General features: G+C 38.6%; 1 protein-coding gene across 1 annotated transcript in view; it reads left to right on the top strand.

Annotated features, from left to right (window-relative positions):
- Positions 1 to 14717, top strand: part of CEP126 (centrosomal protein 126) — a gene marked incomplete at both ends in the record, with an annotated part of 179163 nt that overhangs the window by 101559 nt on the left and 62887 nt on the right. Inside the window, one exon of the mRNA XM_082844103.1 lies at positions 11196 to 11235. Coding sequence (XP_082700229.1) covers positions 11196 to 11235 — 40 coding nt within the window. The remainder of the gene's footprint in view (positions 1 to 11195; positions 11236 to 14717) is intronic.

Below are 14717 nucleotides of genomic sequence, written 5' to 3'. Positions count from 1 at the left end.
GAAAAAAAAAATGCCAGGCTCCATACAAGTTGATATTAGGAATTATGCATATATTTTTAGCAAATTGCTCAAGGATAAATGTGAACTATTGTGAGAACATAAAATCCCCAGGAGCCTAGACACTCTTCTTGTTCACACCACTCACAGATTCTTCTTTATGAACCTACACTGTGTGTTCATGAGAAAAAGAGGGGGCAGAACAAGAATCCAGAGAAATCCTCTCTCAGTGGTGCAGGCTTGGAAAAGGGGAGCAGCCACCACTGTAGGAATGGTATGAAGCCCCATGCAGAACCTTCTCTCCTACAGAATAAAGGTCATAAAGTACTGGGACAGAGGCAGCAAACTTCGTTGATTGCCCCCAGGGCACAAATGAAGACTTACTCCGGATAGGGGAAAGGTAAAAGAAGTAAGCTTCTACTTCTGGAGAAGGGGCAAGAAAGAGGCATGGGCCCAGATTATTAGAGGTATCCTGCTATAGGAGGAGGGACGCAAAATTGTCTTGCGCAAAACCTGCCAAAGATACAAGGCAAAGTTGACTGCCATGGGAAGGAGGAGCAGGATGACTAAGAAGGAATAGAGGACATGCCTAAGACAGCCTCGACCAGGACAACAGAAAAATATCCCTACTCCCCGACCACAAGGCCAGCAAGTACCAAAACACAAGCAATAGAAATCAGCTGGAGAAAGGCAAGGGCATAGAGAGAATCTAGTGATATTGTGCAGACACACAGGAAGGCCAAAAGCTGAAAGTAGAGCAGGAAAATTGAAGGAAAAAACCTCCATGACTCCTGCAAAAGCACAAAATAACACCAGAGGATTTTGAAACCATTGGTGTACTGAAGGTCACCATAGCAACAATAAAACCCAAACCTAGCTCAATTCCTAAGTTGATTAACTACACACAGACACAGACACACAGAGACACATATACACACACACATACACATACATACACACATCAATTGCCTAACAGAAAAGACATGCCCATTTCCAGGCACAAACACTATTTACCTCAGTATCCACTATTCTAAATAAGAAGTCCAACATTCAGTCAAAACTTACAAGACACAAAGAAGCAAGGAAAAAATCTCTGTCAAGGGACAAAGCAATTAACAGATTGAGACACAAAGATGACCCAGATGTTGGAACTATCAGATAGGTAATTTTAAATAACTATGACTAATATGTTAAAAGGTTATAGTGGAAAACCTGGACAACATGGGAAAGAGTCTACAAAAATGGACAGATACAGAATTTCAGCAGACAGATGGAACCCATACAAAAGACTCAAATAGAAATATGAAAAATAAGAACACTGTAACAGAAATGAATGATGTATTCTATGGGCTTGTCAGATTCAACAGAGATGAGGAAAGAATCAATGAATTTCAGAACAGGTGAGAGAAAATTTCCAAACTGAAACACCAAGAGAAAAAAAAGATTGAGGGAAAATACAAGAACTGAGGATCTAAGAGCTGTGGGACAATATAAATCAGTCTCACAAATATGTGATTGGGATCCCAAAGTGAGAAATTGCAGCCTTTTTCTGCTGGGAGAAGGAGCTACTGATTGGGTATAGGTAAAGCCCCTCTGACATGAGGTGAGAACATGTTTGTGGGTCCCAGGTAACTATGAAGAACTTCTGGGGTCATTTTGAGACTTCATATTGTAACAATTGGATACCAGATAGAAACAAATTAAATTGAACCCCTACCAAATAACATACATAAAAGTCAGTTACAAGGTGATTAAAGATTAAATGTGAAAGAAAATATATAAAGCTTTTAGGAGATACTATAAGAAAGTATTTTCTAGCCTCAGGGTAAGGTAGGATTTCTTAAGTAGAGTACAAGGATCAAAATCCGTAGAGGAGAAAAATAATAAATTTAACTATATTAAAATTACAAACTTTTCTTCATATCAAAACATTATTAAAATAATGAGAAAACAGGCCACAAAATAAGAGAATATATCTATAATACATAGGAAAAAGACCCTTGTCCAAAATATATAAAGAACTCCTACAGGGGGAGAGGGGGAAGATGGCGGAAGAGTAAGACGCGGAGATCAGCTTCCTCCCCACAGATACATCAGAAATACATCTACACGTGGAACAACTCCTACAGAACACCCACTGAATGCTGGCAGAAGACCTCAGACCTCCCAAAAGGCAAGAAACTCCCCATGTACCTAGGTAGGGCAAAAGAAAAAAGAATAAACAGAGACAAAAGAATACGGACGGGACCTGCACCAGTGAGAGGGAGCTGTGAAGGAGGAAAGGTTTCCACATACTGGGAAGCCCCTTCACGGGCAGAGACTGCGGGTGGCGGAGGGGGAGGCTTCAGAGCCGTGGAGGAGAGCGCAGCAACAGGAGTGCAGAGGACAAAGCGGAGAGATTCCCGCACAGAGGATCGGTGCCAACCAGCACTCAGCCCCAGAGGATTGTCTGCTCACCCGCTGGGGTAGGAGGGGGCTGGGAGTTGATGAGGCTCGGGCTTCAGTCTGAGTGCAGGGAGAGGACTGGGGTTGGCTGCGTGAACACAGCCTGAAGGGGTTAGTGCACCACGGCTAGCAGGGAGGGAGTTCGGGAAAAAGTCTGGACCTGCTGAAGAGGCAAGAGACATTTTCTTCCCCCTTTGTTTCCTGGTGCGTGAGGATTAAGAGCACTGCTTAAAGGAGCTCCAGAGATGGGCGCGAGCTGCGGCTAACAGTGTGGACCACAGAGAAGGGCATTGGATGCTAAGGCTGCTGCTGCAGCCAACAAGAAGCCTGTGTGCAAGCACAGGTCACTATCCACACCTCCCTTCCGGGGAGCCTGTGCAGCCCGCCACTGCCAGGGTCCTGTGATCCAGGGACAACTTCCCCGGGGAGAATGCACGGCACGCCTCAGGCTGATGCAACATCACACCGTCCTCTGCCAGCAGGCTCACCCTGCATCCGTACCCCTCCCTCCCCCCGGCCTGAGTGATCCAGAGCCACCAAATCAGCTGCTCCTTTAACCCTGTCCTGTCTGGGCGAAGAACAGACACCCTAAAGCGACCTACACGCAGAGGCGGGGCCACATCCAAAGCTGAACTCCAGGAGCTGAGCGAACAAAGAAGAGAAAAGGAAATTTCTCCCAGCAGCCTCAAGAGCAGCAGATTAAATCTCCACAAACAACTTGATATACCCTGCATGGGTGGAACACCTGAATAGACAACGAATCAACCCAAATTGAGGAGGTGGACTTTGAGAGCAAGATTTATGATTTTTTCCCCTTTTCCCCTTTTTGTGAGTGTGTATGTGTATGCTTCTGTGTGAGATTTTATCTGTATAGCTTTGCTTTCACCATTTGTCCTAGGGTTCTGTCTGCCCGTTTTGTTTTTTGTTTCTTTTGCGGTACGCGGGCGTCTCACTGTTGTGGCCTCTCCCGTTGCGGAGCACAGGCTCCGGATGTGCAGGCTCAGCAGCCATGGCTCACGGGCCCAGCCTCTCCGCAGCATGTGGGATCTTCCCAGACAGGGGCACGAACCAGTGTCCCCTGCATCGGCAGGTGGGCTCTCAACCACCGCACCACGAGGGAAGCACTTTTTTAAAAAAAATTTTTCTAACTTATTTTTTATTTTAATACATTTTATTTTATCTTTATTTTATTTTATCCCCTTTCTTTCTACTTTTTCTCCCTTTTATTCTGAGCCATGTGGATGAAAGGCTCTTGATGCTCCAGCCAGGAGTCACTGCTGTGCCTCTGAGGTGGGAGAGCCAACTTCAGGACACCGGTCCACAAGAGACCTCCAACCTCTACATAATATCAAACGGTGAAGATCTCCATCTAAACACCAAGACCCGGCTTCACTCAAAGACCAGCAAGTTACAGTGCTGGACACCCTATGCCAAACAACTAGCAAGACAGGAACACAACCCCACCCATCAGCAGACAGGCTGTGTGAAATCATAATAAGGCTACAGACACCACAGAACACACCACCAGACGTGGACCTGCCCACCAGAAAGACAAGATCCAGCCTCAACCACCAGAACACAAGCACTAGTCCCCTCCACCAGGAAACCTACACAACCCACTGAACCAACCTTAGCCACTGGGGACAGACACCAAAAACAACAGTAACTACGAACCTGCAGCCTGCAAAAAGGAGACCCCAAACACAGTAAGATAAGCAAAATGAGAAGACAGAAAAACACATAGCAGATGAAGGAGCAAGATAAAAACCCACCAGACCTAACAAATGAAGAGGAAATAGGCAGTCTACCTGAAAAAGAATTCAGAATAATGATAGTAAAGATGATCCAAAGTCTTGGAAATAGAATAGAGAAAATGCAAGAAACATTTAACAAGGAACTAGAAGAACTAAAGAGGAAACAAGCAACAATGAACAACACAATAAATGAAATTAAAATTAATCTAGAAGGGATCAATAGCAGAATAACTGAGGCAGAAGAACGGATAAGTGACCTGGAAGATAAAATAGTGGAAATAACTACTGCAGAGCAGAATAAAGAAAAAAGAATGAAAAGAATTGAGGACAGTCTCAGAGGCCTCTGGGACAACATTAAATGCACCAACATTCGAATTATAGGGGTCCCAGAAGAAGAAGAGAAAAAGAAAGAGACTGAGAAAATATTTGAAGAGATTAGAGTTGAAAACTTCTCTAATATGGGAAAGGAAATAGTTAATGAAGTCCAAGAAGCACAGAGAGTCTCGTACAGGATAAATCCAAGGAGAAACATACCAAGACACATATTAATCAAACTGTCAAAAATTAAATACAAAGAAAACATATTAAAAGCAGCAAGGGAAAAACAACAAATAACACACAAGGGAATCCCCATAAGGTTAATAGCTAATCTTTCAGCAGAAACTCTGCAAGCCAGAAGGGACTGGCAGGACATATTTAAAGGAACGAAGGAGAAAAACCTACAACCAAGATTACTCTACCCAGCAAGGATCTCATTCAGATTTGATGGAGAAATTAAAACCTGTAATACAAGCAAAAGCTGAGAGAGTTCAGCACCAACAACCAGCTTTACAACAAATGCTAAAGGAACTTCTCTAGGCAAGAAACACAAGAGAAGGAAAAGACCTACAATAACCAACCCAAAACAATTAAGAAAATGGGAATAGGAACATACATATCGATAATTACCTTAAATGTAAATGGATTAAATGCTCCCACCAAAAGACACAGACTGGCTGAATGGATACAAAAATAGGACCTGTATATATGCTGTCTACAAGAGACCCACTTCAGACCTAGGGACACATACAGACTGAAAGTGAGGGGATGGAGAAAATATTCCATGCAAATGGAAATCAAAAGAAAGCTGGAGTAGCAATTCTCATATCAGACAAAATAGACATTAAAATAAAGACTATTACAAGAGACAAAGAAGGACACTACATAATGATCAAGGGATCGATCCAAGAAGAAGATATAACAATTGTAAATATTTATGCGCCCAACATAGGAGCACCTCAATACATAAGGCAAATACTAACAGCCATAAAAGAGGAAATCGACAGTAACACATTCATAGTAGGGGAATTGAACACCCCACTTTCACCCATGGACAGATCATCCAAAATGAAAATAAATAAGGAAACACAAGCTTTAAATGATACATTAAACAAGATGAAATTAATTGATATTTATTGGACATTCCATCCAAAAACAACAGAATACACATTTTTCTCAAGTACTCATGGAACATTCTCCAGGATAGACCATATCTTGGGTCACAAATCAAGCCTTGGTAAATTTAAGAAAATTGAAACTGTATCACGTACCTTTTCCGACCACAATGCCATTAGACTAGATATCAATTACAGGAAAAGATCTGTAAATATTACAAACACACAGAGGCTAAACAATATACTACTTAATAACGAAGTGATCACTGAAGAAATCAAAGAGGAAATCAAAAAATACCTAGAAACAGGGCTTCCCTGGTGGCGCAGTGGTTGAGAGTCTGCCTGCTGATGCAGGGGACACAGGTTCATGCCTTGGTCCGGGAAGATCCCATGTGCCACGGAGCAGCTGGGCCCGTGAGCCATGGCCGCTTAGCCTGTGCGTCCAGAGCCTTTGCTCCGCAATGGGAGAGGCTACAACAGTGAGAGGCCCGCGTACCACAAAAAACCAAAAATACCTAGAAACAAATGACAATGGAGACACGATGACCAAAAACCTATGGGATGCTGCAAAAGCAGTTCTAAGAGGGAAGTTTATAGCAATACAATCCTACCTTAGAAACAGGAAGCATCTCAAATAAACAACCTAACCTTGCACCTAAAGCAATTAGAGAAAGAAGAACAAAAAAACTGCAAAGTTAGCAGAAGGAAAGAAATCATAAAGATCAGATCAGAAATAAATGATAAAGAAATGAAGGAAACGATAGCAAAGATCAATAAAAATAAAAGCTGGTTCTTTGAGAAGATAAACAAAATTGATAAACCATTAGCCACACTCATCAAGAAAAAAAGGGAAAAGACTCAAATCAATAGAAATAGAAATGAAAAAGGAGAAGTAACACCTGACACTGCAGAAATACAAAAGATCATGAGAGATTATTACAAGCAACTCTATGCCAATAAAATGGACAAACGGGAAGAAATGGACAAATTCTTAGATATGCACAACTTGACAAGACTGAACCAGGAAGAAATAGAAAATATGAACAGACCAATCACAAGCACTGAAATTGAGACTGTGATTAAAAATCTTCCAGAAAACAAAAGCCCGGGACCAAATTGCTTCACAGGCAAATTCTTTCAAACATTCAGAGAAGAGCTAATACCTATCTTTCTCAAACTCTTCCAAAATATAGCAGAGGGAGGAACACTCCCAAACACATTCTACGAGACCACCATCACCCTGATACCAAAATCAGACAAGGATGTCACAAAGAAAGAAAACTACAGGCCAATATCACTGATGAACATAGACGCAAAAATCCTCAACAAAATACTAGCAAACAGAATCCAACAGCACATTAAAAGGATCATACACCATGATCAAGTGGGGTTTATTCCAAGAATGCAAGGATTCTTCAATATACGCAAATCAATCAACGTGATACACCATATTAACAAATTGAAGGAGAAAAACCATATGGTCATCTCAATAGATGCAGAGAAAGCATTCGACAAAATTCAACACCCATTTATGATACAAACCCTGCAGAAAGTAGGCATAGAGGGAACTTTCCTCAACATAATAAAGGCCATATATGACAAACCCACAGACAACATCGTCCTCAATGGTGAAAAACTGAAAGCATTTCCACTAAAATCAGGAATAAGACAATGTTGCCCACTCTCACCACTCTTATTCAACATAGTTTTGGAAGTTTTAGCCACAGCAATCGGAGAAGAAAAAGAAATTAAAAGAATCCAAATCAGAAAAGAAGTAAAGCTGTCACTGTTTGCAGATAACAAGATACTATACATAGAGAATCCCAAAGATGCTACCAGAAAACTACTAGAGCTAATCAATGAATTTGGTAAAGTAGCAGGATACAAAATTAATGCACAGAAATCTCTGGCATTCCTATACGATAATGATGAATAATCTGAAGGTGAAATCAAGAAAACACTCTCATTTACCATTGCAACAAAAAGAATTAAATATCTAGGAATAAACCTACCTAAGGAGACAAAAGACGTGTATGCAGAAAATTATAAGACACTGATGAAGGAAATTAAGATGATACAAATAGATGGAGAGATATACCATGTTCTTGGATTGGAAGAATCAACATTGTGAAAATGAATCTACTACCCAAAACAATCTACAGATTCAATGCAATCCCTATCAAACTACCACTGGCATTTTTCATAGAACTAGAACAAAAAAAAAATCACAATTTGTATGGAAACACAAAAGACCCCGAATAGCCAAAGCAATCTTGAGAATGAAAAATGGAGCTGGAGGAATCAGGCTCCCTGACTTCAGACTATACTACAAAGCTACAGTAATCAAGACAGTATGGTACTGGCACAAAAACAGAAATATAGATCAATGGAACAAGATAGAAAGTCCAGAGATAAACCCACACACTTATGGTCCCCTTATCTTTGATAAAGGAGACAAGAATATACAATGGAGAAAAGACAGCCTCTGCAATAAGTGGTGCTGGGATAAATGGTCAGGTACATGTAAAAGTATGAGATTTGAACACTCCCTAACACCATACACAAAAATGAAATCAAAATGGATTAAAGACCTAATGTAAGGCCAGACACTGTCAAACTCTTAGAGGAAAACATAGAACACTCTATGACATAAATCACAGCAAGATCCTTTTTGATCCACCTCCTAGAGAAATGGAAATAAAAACAAAAATAAACAAATGGGACCTAATGAAAATTCAAAGCTTTTGCACAGCAAAGGAAACAATAACACCAAAAGCCAACCCTCAGAATGGGAGAAAATATTTGCAAAGGAAGCAACGGACAAAGGATTAATCTCCAAAGTTTACAAGCAGCACATGCAGCTCAATAACAAAACAATAAACAACCCAATCCAAAAATGGGCAGAATATCTAAATAGACATTTCTCCAAAGAAGATATACAGACTGCCAACAAACACATGAAAGAATGCTCAACATCATTAATCATTAGAGAAATGCAAATCAAAACTACAAGGAGATATCATCTCACACTGGTCAGAATGGCCAATATCAAAAAATCTAGAAAAAATAAAAGCTGGAGAGTGTGTGGAGAAAAGGGAACACTCTTGCACTGCTGGTGGGAATGTAACTTGATACAGCCACTATGGAGAACAGTATGGAGGTTCCTTAAAAAACTACAAATAGAACTACCATATGACCCAGCAATCCCACTACTGGGCGTATACCCTGAGGAAACCATAATTCAAAAAGAGTCATGTACCAAAATGTTCATTGCAGCTCTATTTACAAGAGCCAGGAGATGGAAGCAACCTAAGTGTCCATCATTGGATGAATAGATAAAGAAGATGTGGCACATATATACAATGGAATATTACTCAGCCATAAAGAGAAACGAAATTGAGTTATTTGTAGTGAGGTGGATGGACCTAGAGTCTGTCATACAGAGTGAAGTAAGTGAGAAAGAAAAACAAATACTGTATGCTAACACATATATATGTAATTTAAGGGGAAAAAATGTCATGAAGAACCTTGGGGTAAGACGGGAATAAAGACACAGTCCTACTAGAGAATGGACTTGAGGATATGGGGAGGGGAAAGGGTAAGCTGGGACAAAGTGAGAGAGTGGCATGGACCTATATACACTACCAAACGTAAAATAGATAGCTAGTGGGAAGCAGCTGCATAGCACAGGGAGATCAGCTTGGTACTTTGTGACCATCTTGAGGGGTGGGATAGGGAGGGTGGGAGGGAGGTAGATGCAAGAGGCAAGAGACATGGGAACATATGTACATGTATAACTGATTCACTTTGTTATAAAGCAGAAACTAATACACCATTGTAAAGCAATTATACTCCAATAAAGATGTTAAAAAAAAAACTACAAATCAATAAGAGAAAAGGCAACTTAGCAGAAAAACTGAGGGGCGGGGGCAAGACTTGAACAGGAACTTCACAACAAAGGAAATGAAAATGACAATAAACATTGATAGATATTCAACATTATTAGTAATGCAAAATAAAACAATGCGATATAGTTATATACACATCAGAAATACATGACTTTATTTTTTTTTTTTTTCGTCACCATGTGGCATGTGGGATCTTAATTCTCCAACCAGGGATCGAACCCGGGCCTCCTGCAGTGGAAGCATGGAGTCTTAACCACTGGACTGCTAGGTAAGAAGTCCCAAGACATGACTTTAAAAGCCTGGCAATGCTCAGGGTTGGCAAAGACGTACAGCTATTAGAGCTCTCTTATAATGCTGGTGGGAATGTAAACTGAGGCAATCTTTTAGGAAATTTTTTGCCACCACCTAATAAGTTGAACATGGACATACCCTACAATCCAGCAATTTTACTTCTACATGCATACCTAGTGAAAACCCTGCACATGTGTATCAGGAGACATGTATAAGTATATAGAGATCATCATTGTTACAAAATCCAAAAATTAAAAATATGTAAATGTGGTATATTCATGTGCTGGAATACTAATCAGCAAGGAAAATGAATAAACTATGGCTACACATAACATCATGGATGAATCCAAATAACATATAATTTTGAGCAAAATAAGAAAAATCACAGGAGAATAAAACAGTTCAATACTATTTATGTAAAATCAGAAACATGCAAAACTAAACAATGTTGTTTGGGGGATATACACATATGTATTAAACCTATAGAGAAACAAAGTCAGTTTAGAGAGTTACCTCTGTGGAGAAGGGAAGGGAGTACAATCCACAGGGCAGTGTTGAGGTAAGGAGATCCAGGATGCCTCCGAAGTGGTGATAATATTCAAATGTCTTAGCCTAGGTGGTTACACAAGACGTTAGCTTTATTATTATTAATTAAAATATGCATATATGTTTTATATACTCTGTGTTAATTTCAAAATTAAAATGTTTAAATAATATATTAATAAAAGGCAGGGTGCTAAAACACAAAGCAATACAGAACTAAAGCTATAAGTTTAAGATGTAAAACTATGAAGATAAAGAGTAAAAACCTCAAGTCAGTTTTTTTGGAGGGTTCTTTTTTCCATTAGATATTTCCACATATCTTAAATGCTTCATGTAAAAGATTCCACCTGAATTTTTTTCTTTTGCCCAGACCCTTGTTATTATATGGACAAAAGCCAAAAGCCAAAAAGGCAAGAGCTGATCAAATTACTAAACTTTTTCGTGCCTCATTAATTAAATAAACATCTCCTACTTTTTCCTGAGATGCTCCAAGAATGAAATTCACTTTTGGTTTAAAAAGAAGAAAGAAAAATTTAACAGAAAAGATAACCTAGCATTTGAACAAAGATTGGTTTAGAATAGTCAAGGTACTAGGAATGCCTTTTTAGCAACTAAATTTTATGTAATTGTTTTTAATCAAATTAACTCTATTTCCTCACCTAATATAAGTATAAAGACTGTTTCTGGGGACAACAGGAAAATAAGTCTCTTACTCGATTTTGAATATTTTGACATATCAGAATTTAATATTTGATTCTTTAGTCATTCTTCTCTTTCAATATACATAACTAAATTATTTGTATATCATGGTATAATTATTTCAGATGTACAAGAAACCATTTGCAAAAATCCATCCATCAAAAAGTACTTTAGGGCTTCCCTTGTGGCGCAGTGGTTGAGAGTCCGCCTGCCGATGCAGGGGACACGGGTTCGTGCCTGGGTCCGGGAAGATCCCACATGCCGCAGAGCGGCTGGGCCCGTGAGCCGTGGCCACTGAGCCTGCGCGTCCGGAGCGTGTGCTCCGCAACGGGAGAGGCCACAACAGTGAGAGGTCCGCGTACCGCAAAAAGAAAATAAAAATAAGTAAAAATAGAAATAAAAAATCATAATATAAAGATTTCTACATTGAGAGTATTTCATCAGTCATGGGAACAGAAACAAGCATCAGTGCACTATTCTTCAAATAATTTTAGATATGTAGCCTAATTAGAAGATTGTTAAGGAGTTTACATTTATAATGAGCGCATCCTTGCTCATATCCCTTCCATGTCTTCAGATTTCAAAACTGGACATTACTAGTTTGATTTTTTTTTTTTTTAAGTTTTGCCTTGACTCTGGATTCTGGCAGAGATATACATATAAATGAAAAACAGTCATTGCATTCAGGAATTTTCAGTCCAACAGGGATAAAGACATAAATGCATAGTATAAACAAATAGCTGTAATGTAAGGTAAGATAAGACTATGTGATGCACAATCTTAGGAAATCACAAAAGGAAAAAATCATATCTGGCCAGATGTGATCAGGAGACATTCAGGTCTATGGAAAGGGCATCCTCAAATTAAGATATTATCTGTACTCTCACAATCCTCAATTTAAATGTTCAACAAAGAAATGTTATTTTAGAGAATTAATTGGATGCTTGTTCAATTGATTTTCATCGTGTGCCCTCAGTTATGAAATCTCGACAGGAGAAAGTAAGTTTATGCAAATACACTTCATTTCTTGTTATTTGGTTTTACATAAATAAAGTTATACTTGTCTTACTTACGTTTCATATTTTTGCTATGCTCTGGGTATAGTAGTGAATAATAGTAAGTAAGAAGGAGGCTGTCCCTGCTCTCATGCAGTTTATTATTTACCTCTGAGCACATGGTTCTTAGAAGTGACCTTTTCGGTGTGGCATTTTTAATGCTACGATTTTTAGATGGAACTCTTGGCAAAGGTCATTTCAATTCCTGATGTATTTTTTCATGGTTACTTTTTACATCCTAGTTGTGGTTTTTGCTCAATTTTTCATCTCCAGCAATTTAAGTAATTTTTGCAGTGTTAATTTTTCTGGGTCTGAATTTTGATTATGACAATTTTTTGTCATTTATGATATTTATGATTCTTACTTCACTTAAGTGAGATAATACCTACAGTGAATGAGATCACTCTTCTATACACTTCAAATTAAGTTGAAAACAGTTCACTAAACACAAATGACTGAGCATGAATTGTAAATACTACTCAACAGGAAGAGAAAGTTACCTACTCAGCAAATTACTATCTTGTGCACATTGGTGCACTGTGTCATGTTGCTAGAGTATCTACTAACTGAAAAGTTAATGGTGTGGATTAGGGTCTGGTAGGATTGAAATCATTTTTATCTCATATCTTTTTCATTCTTTTTGACAGGTGGTAACCATTAGCTTTCTTAGCCTCTTTATCTCCAACATGTTACTCTTCCGTATTTTAACATCACTAACATAGGTCAGGAACCTTCTTTTTTTTCAGGGAAAATGGTATAAATTCACAGAATTATTAACTCCCTGTTTAAGCAGCTGGCATCAAAATTACTTCATCCCCCTCCTCCATCAATACTGCTTCATTTGTCATATTCTGCATAGGGATTTGAACATTTTATTCTTGTTTGCCCTTTTGTCTGCTATTTTTATTTTATGTTACTTTACTCTTTACTTAGATTCACCAATTGTTGACATTTTGCCACACTTGATTTATCTGATAGAGGGATGGATGGATGGATGTATGGATGGATGGATGGATGAAAGAGTAGAAAAAAATACATAGAATAGGAAAGGATAAGACATACTTACACACACACAAACATACATTTTAATGAACTGCTTAAAACTAAATAACAGACATGATGATACTTCCTCTCTAAATACTTCAGCATACATCTTGTCCTAAGAACAGATATTCTCCTACATAACCACAATACTATCATCACACCCAAGAAATTTAATATCAGATATGATCTTATCTGATACCCATTCCATATTCAGAGTTCTTCAGTTGTCTATAAAAAAGTCTTCTGTGGCTATTTTATTTCTCTGATCCAGGATCAAACCCAGGATTATACATTGCAATTAGTTGTCATGTCTTTTAACCTAGAAAAGTCTCTTTGCTCTTTTTCAATCTTTCATACACATTGACACTTTCAAAGAATCCAGACCAGTTATCTTGTTGAATATCCTGTAATCTGAATTTGTCTGATTGTTTCTCATTATTAGATTCAGTTTAATATTTATGGTAAATGCAGAGTTTCAAAGTTTATGCTTTTATGGCCTGTTTGTTTTCTTTTAATCACCTGGACTTACTCCTACCTATATATTGCCTTCAAGTCTTGTATTTAACTGCTTGTTATTTAGAGTCCAGAAAACAGATATGCAAGCTTTTCGAGTTATGTTAAAGCAAATAAATAGGTACTTATTGCCTCCCCTGGGAATAAAGTGCATGAGCTTTAGATATACTTTGGTCTTCTAAAAGATTTCAAAATTTGTTCCTGGATCTCCATTGTATTTTATATACATAAAATTATTTAATATGCAAGTTCTAGAAAGGCAATATATAACCATATCCTTACACTTTCTGTATGTATGACACAAGAGACCATTAAAACTGTATTGTATTTACCAGGACAACTGTGGTATAGCCTATTTCTAGTCAATAGAGATTTTTCTAAAAAAGATTTCCATCTCTTCAAACAATGGCAAAAATATCTACTGAGGAGTATTTGTTATTTTGGAGATGTTGCAGGTAAGCTTTTTATCAATGTTTTTTATTATACATTTCAGTTCCAATGTTTTCATACCCGCATGAACTTAACAAGAATTTTGTTTTTAAATTATACTGTCTTATATAACAACTTTACAATGTACAAGTATTATGTAGTTAATTCAGAAACTGAATTTCTCAGCCTAGCAACATTAATTATATAATATCAGGTGCCCCAATACTGAAAACCCAAATGTCCTTGGTTTAAGATTTGAGAATTGGGCTTCCCTGGTGGCGCAGTGGTTAAGAATCTGCCTGCCAATGCAAGGGGACACGGGTTTGAGCCCTGTTCCGAGAAGATCCCACATGCCGCGAAGCAACTCAGCCCATGCATCACAACTACTGAGCCTGTGCTCTAGAGCCCATGAGCCACAACTACTGAGCCCACCTGTCACAACTACTGAAGCCCATACACTTAGAGCCCATACTTCGCAACAAGAGAAGCCACCTCAGTGAGAAGACTGCACACCACAACAAAGAGTAGCCCCCACTCACCACAACTAGAGAAAGCCCGCACGCAGCAACGAAGACCCAATACAGCCGAAAATAAAAATAAATAAGT

Source organism: Leucopleurus acutus (assembly GCF_964270905.1).
Source record: "Leucopleurus acutus genome assembly, chromosome: 8".
In the NCBI taxonomy this organism is placed as follows: Eukaryota; Metazoa; Chordata; class Mammalia; order Artiodactyla; family Delphinidae; genus Leucopleurus; species Leucopleurus acutus.
Note: the sequence above shows the minus strand (reverse complement) of the source record. Positions and strands in the feature narration are given on the sequence as shown.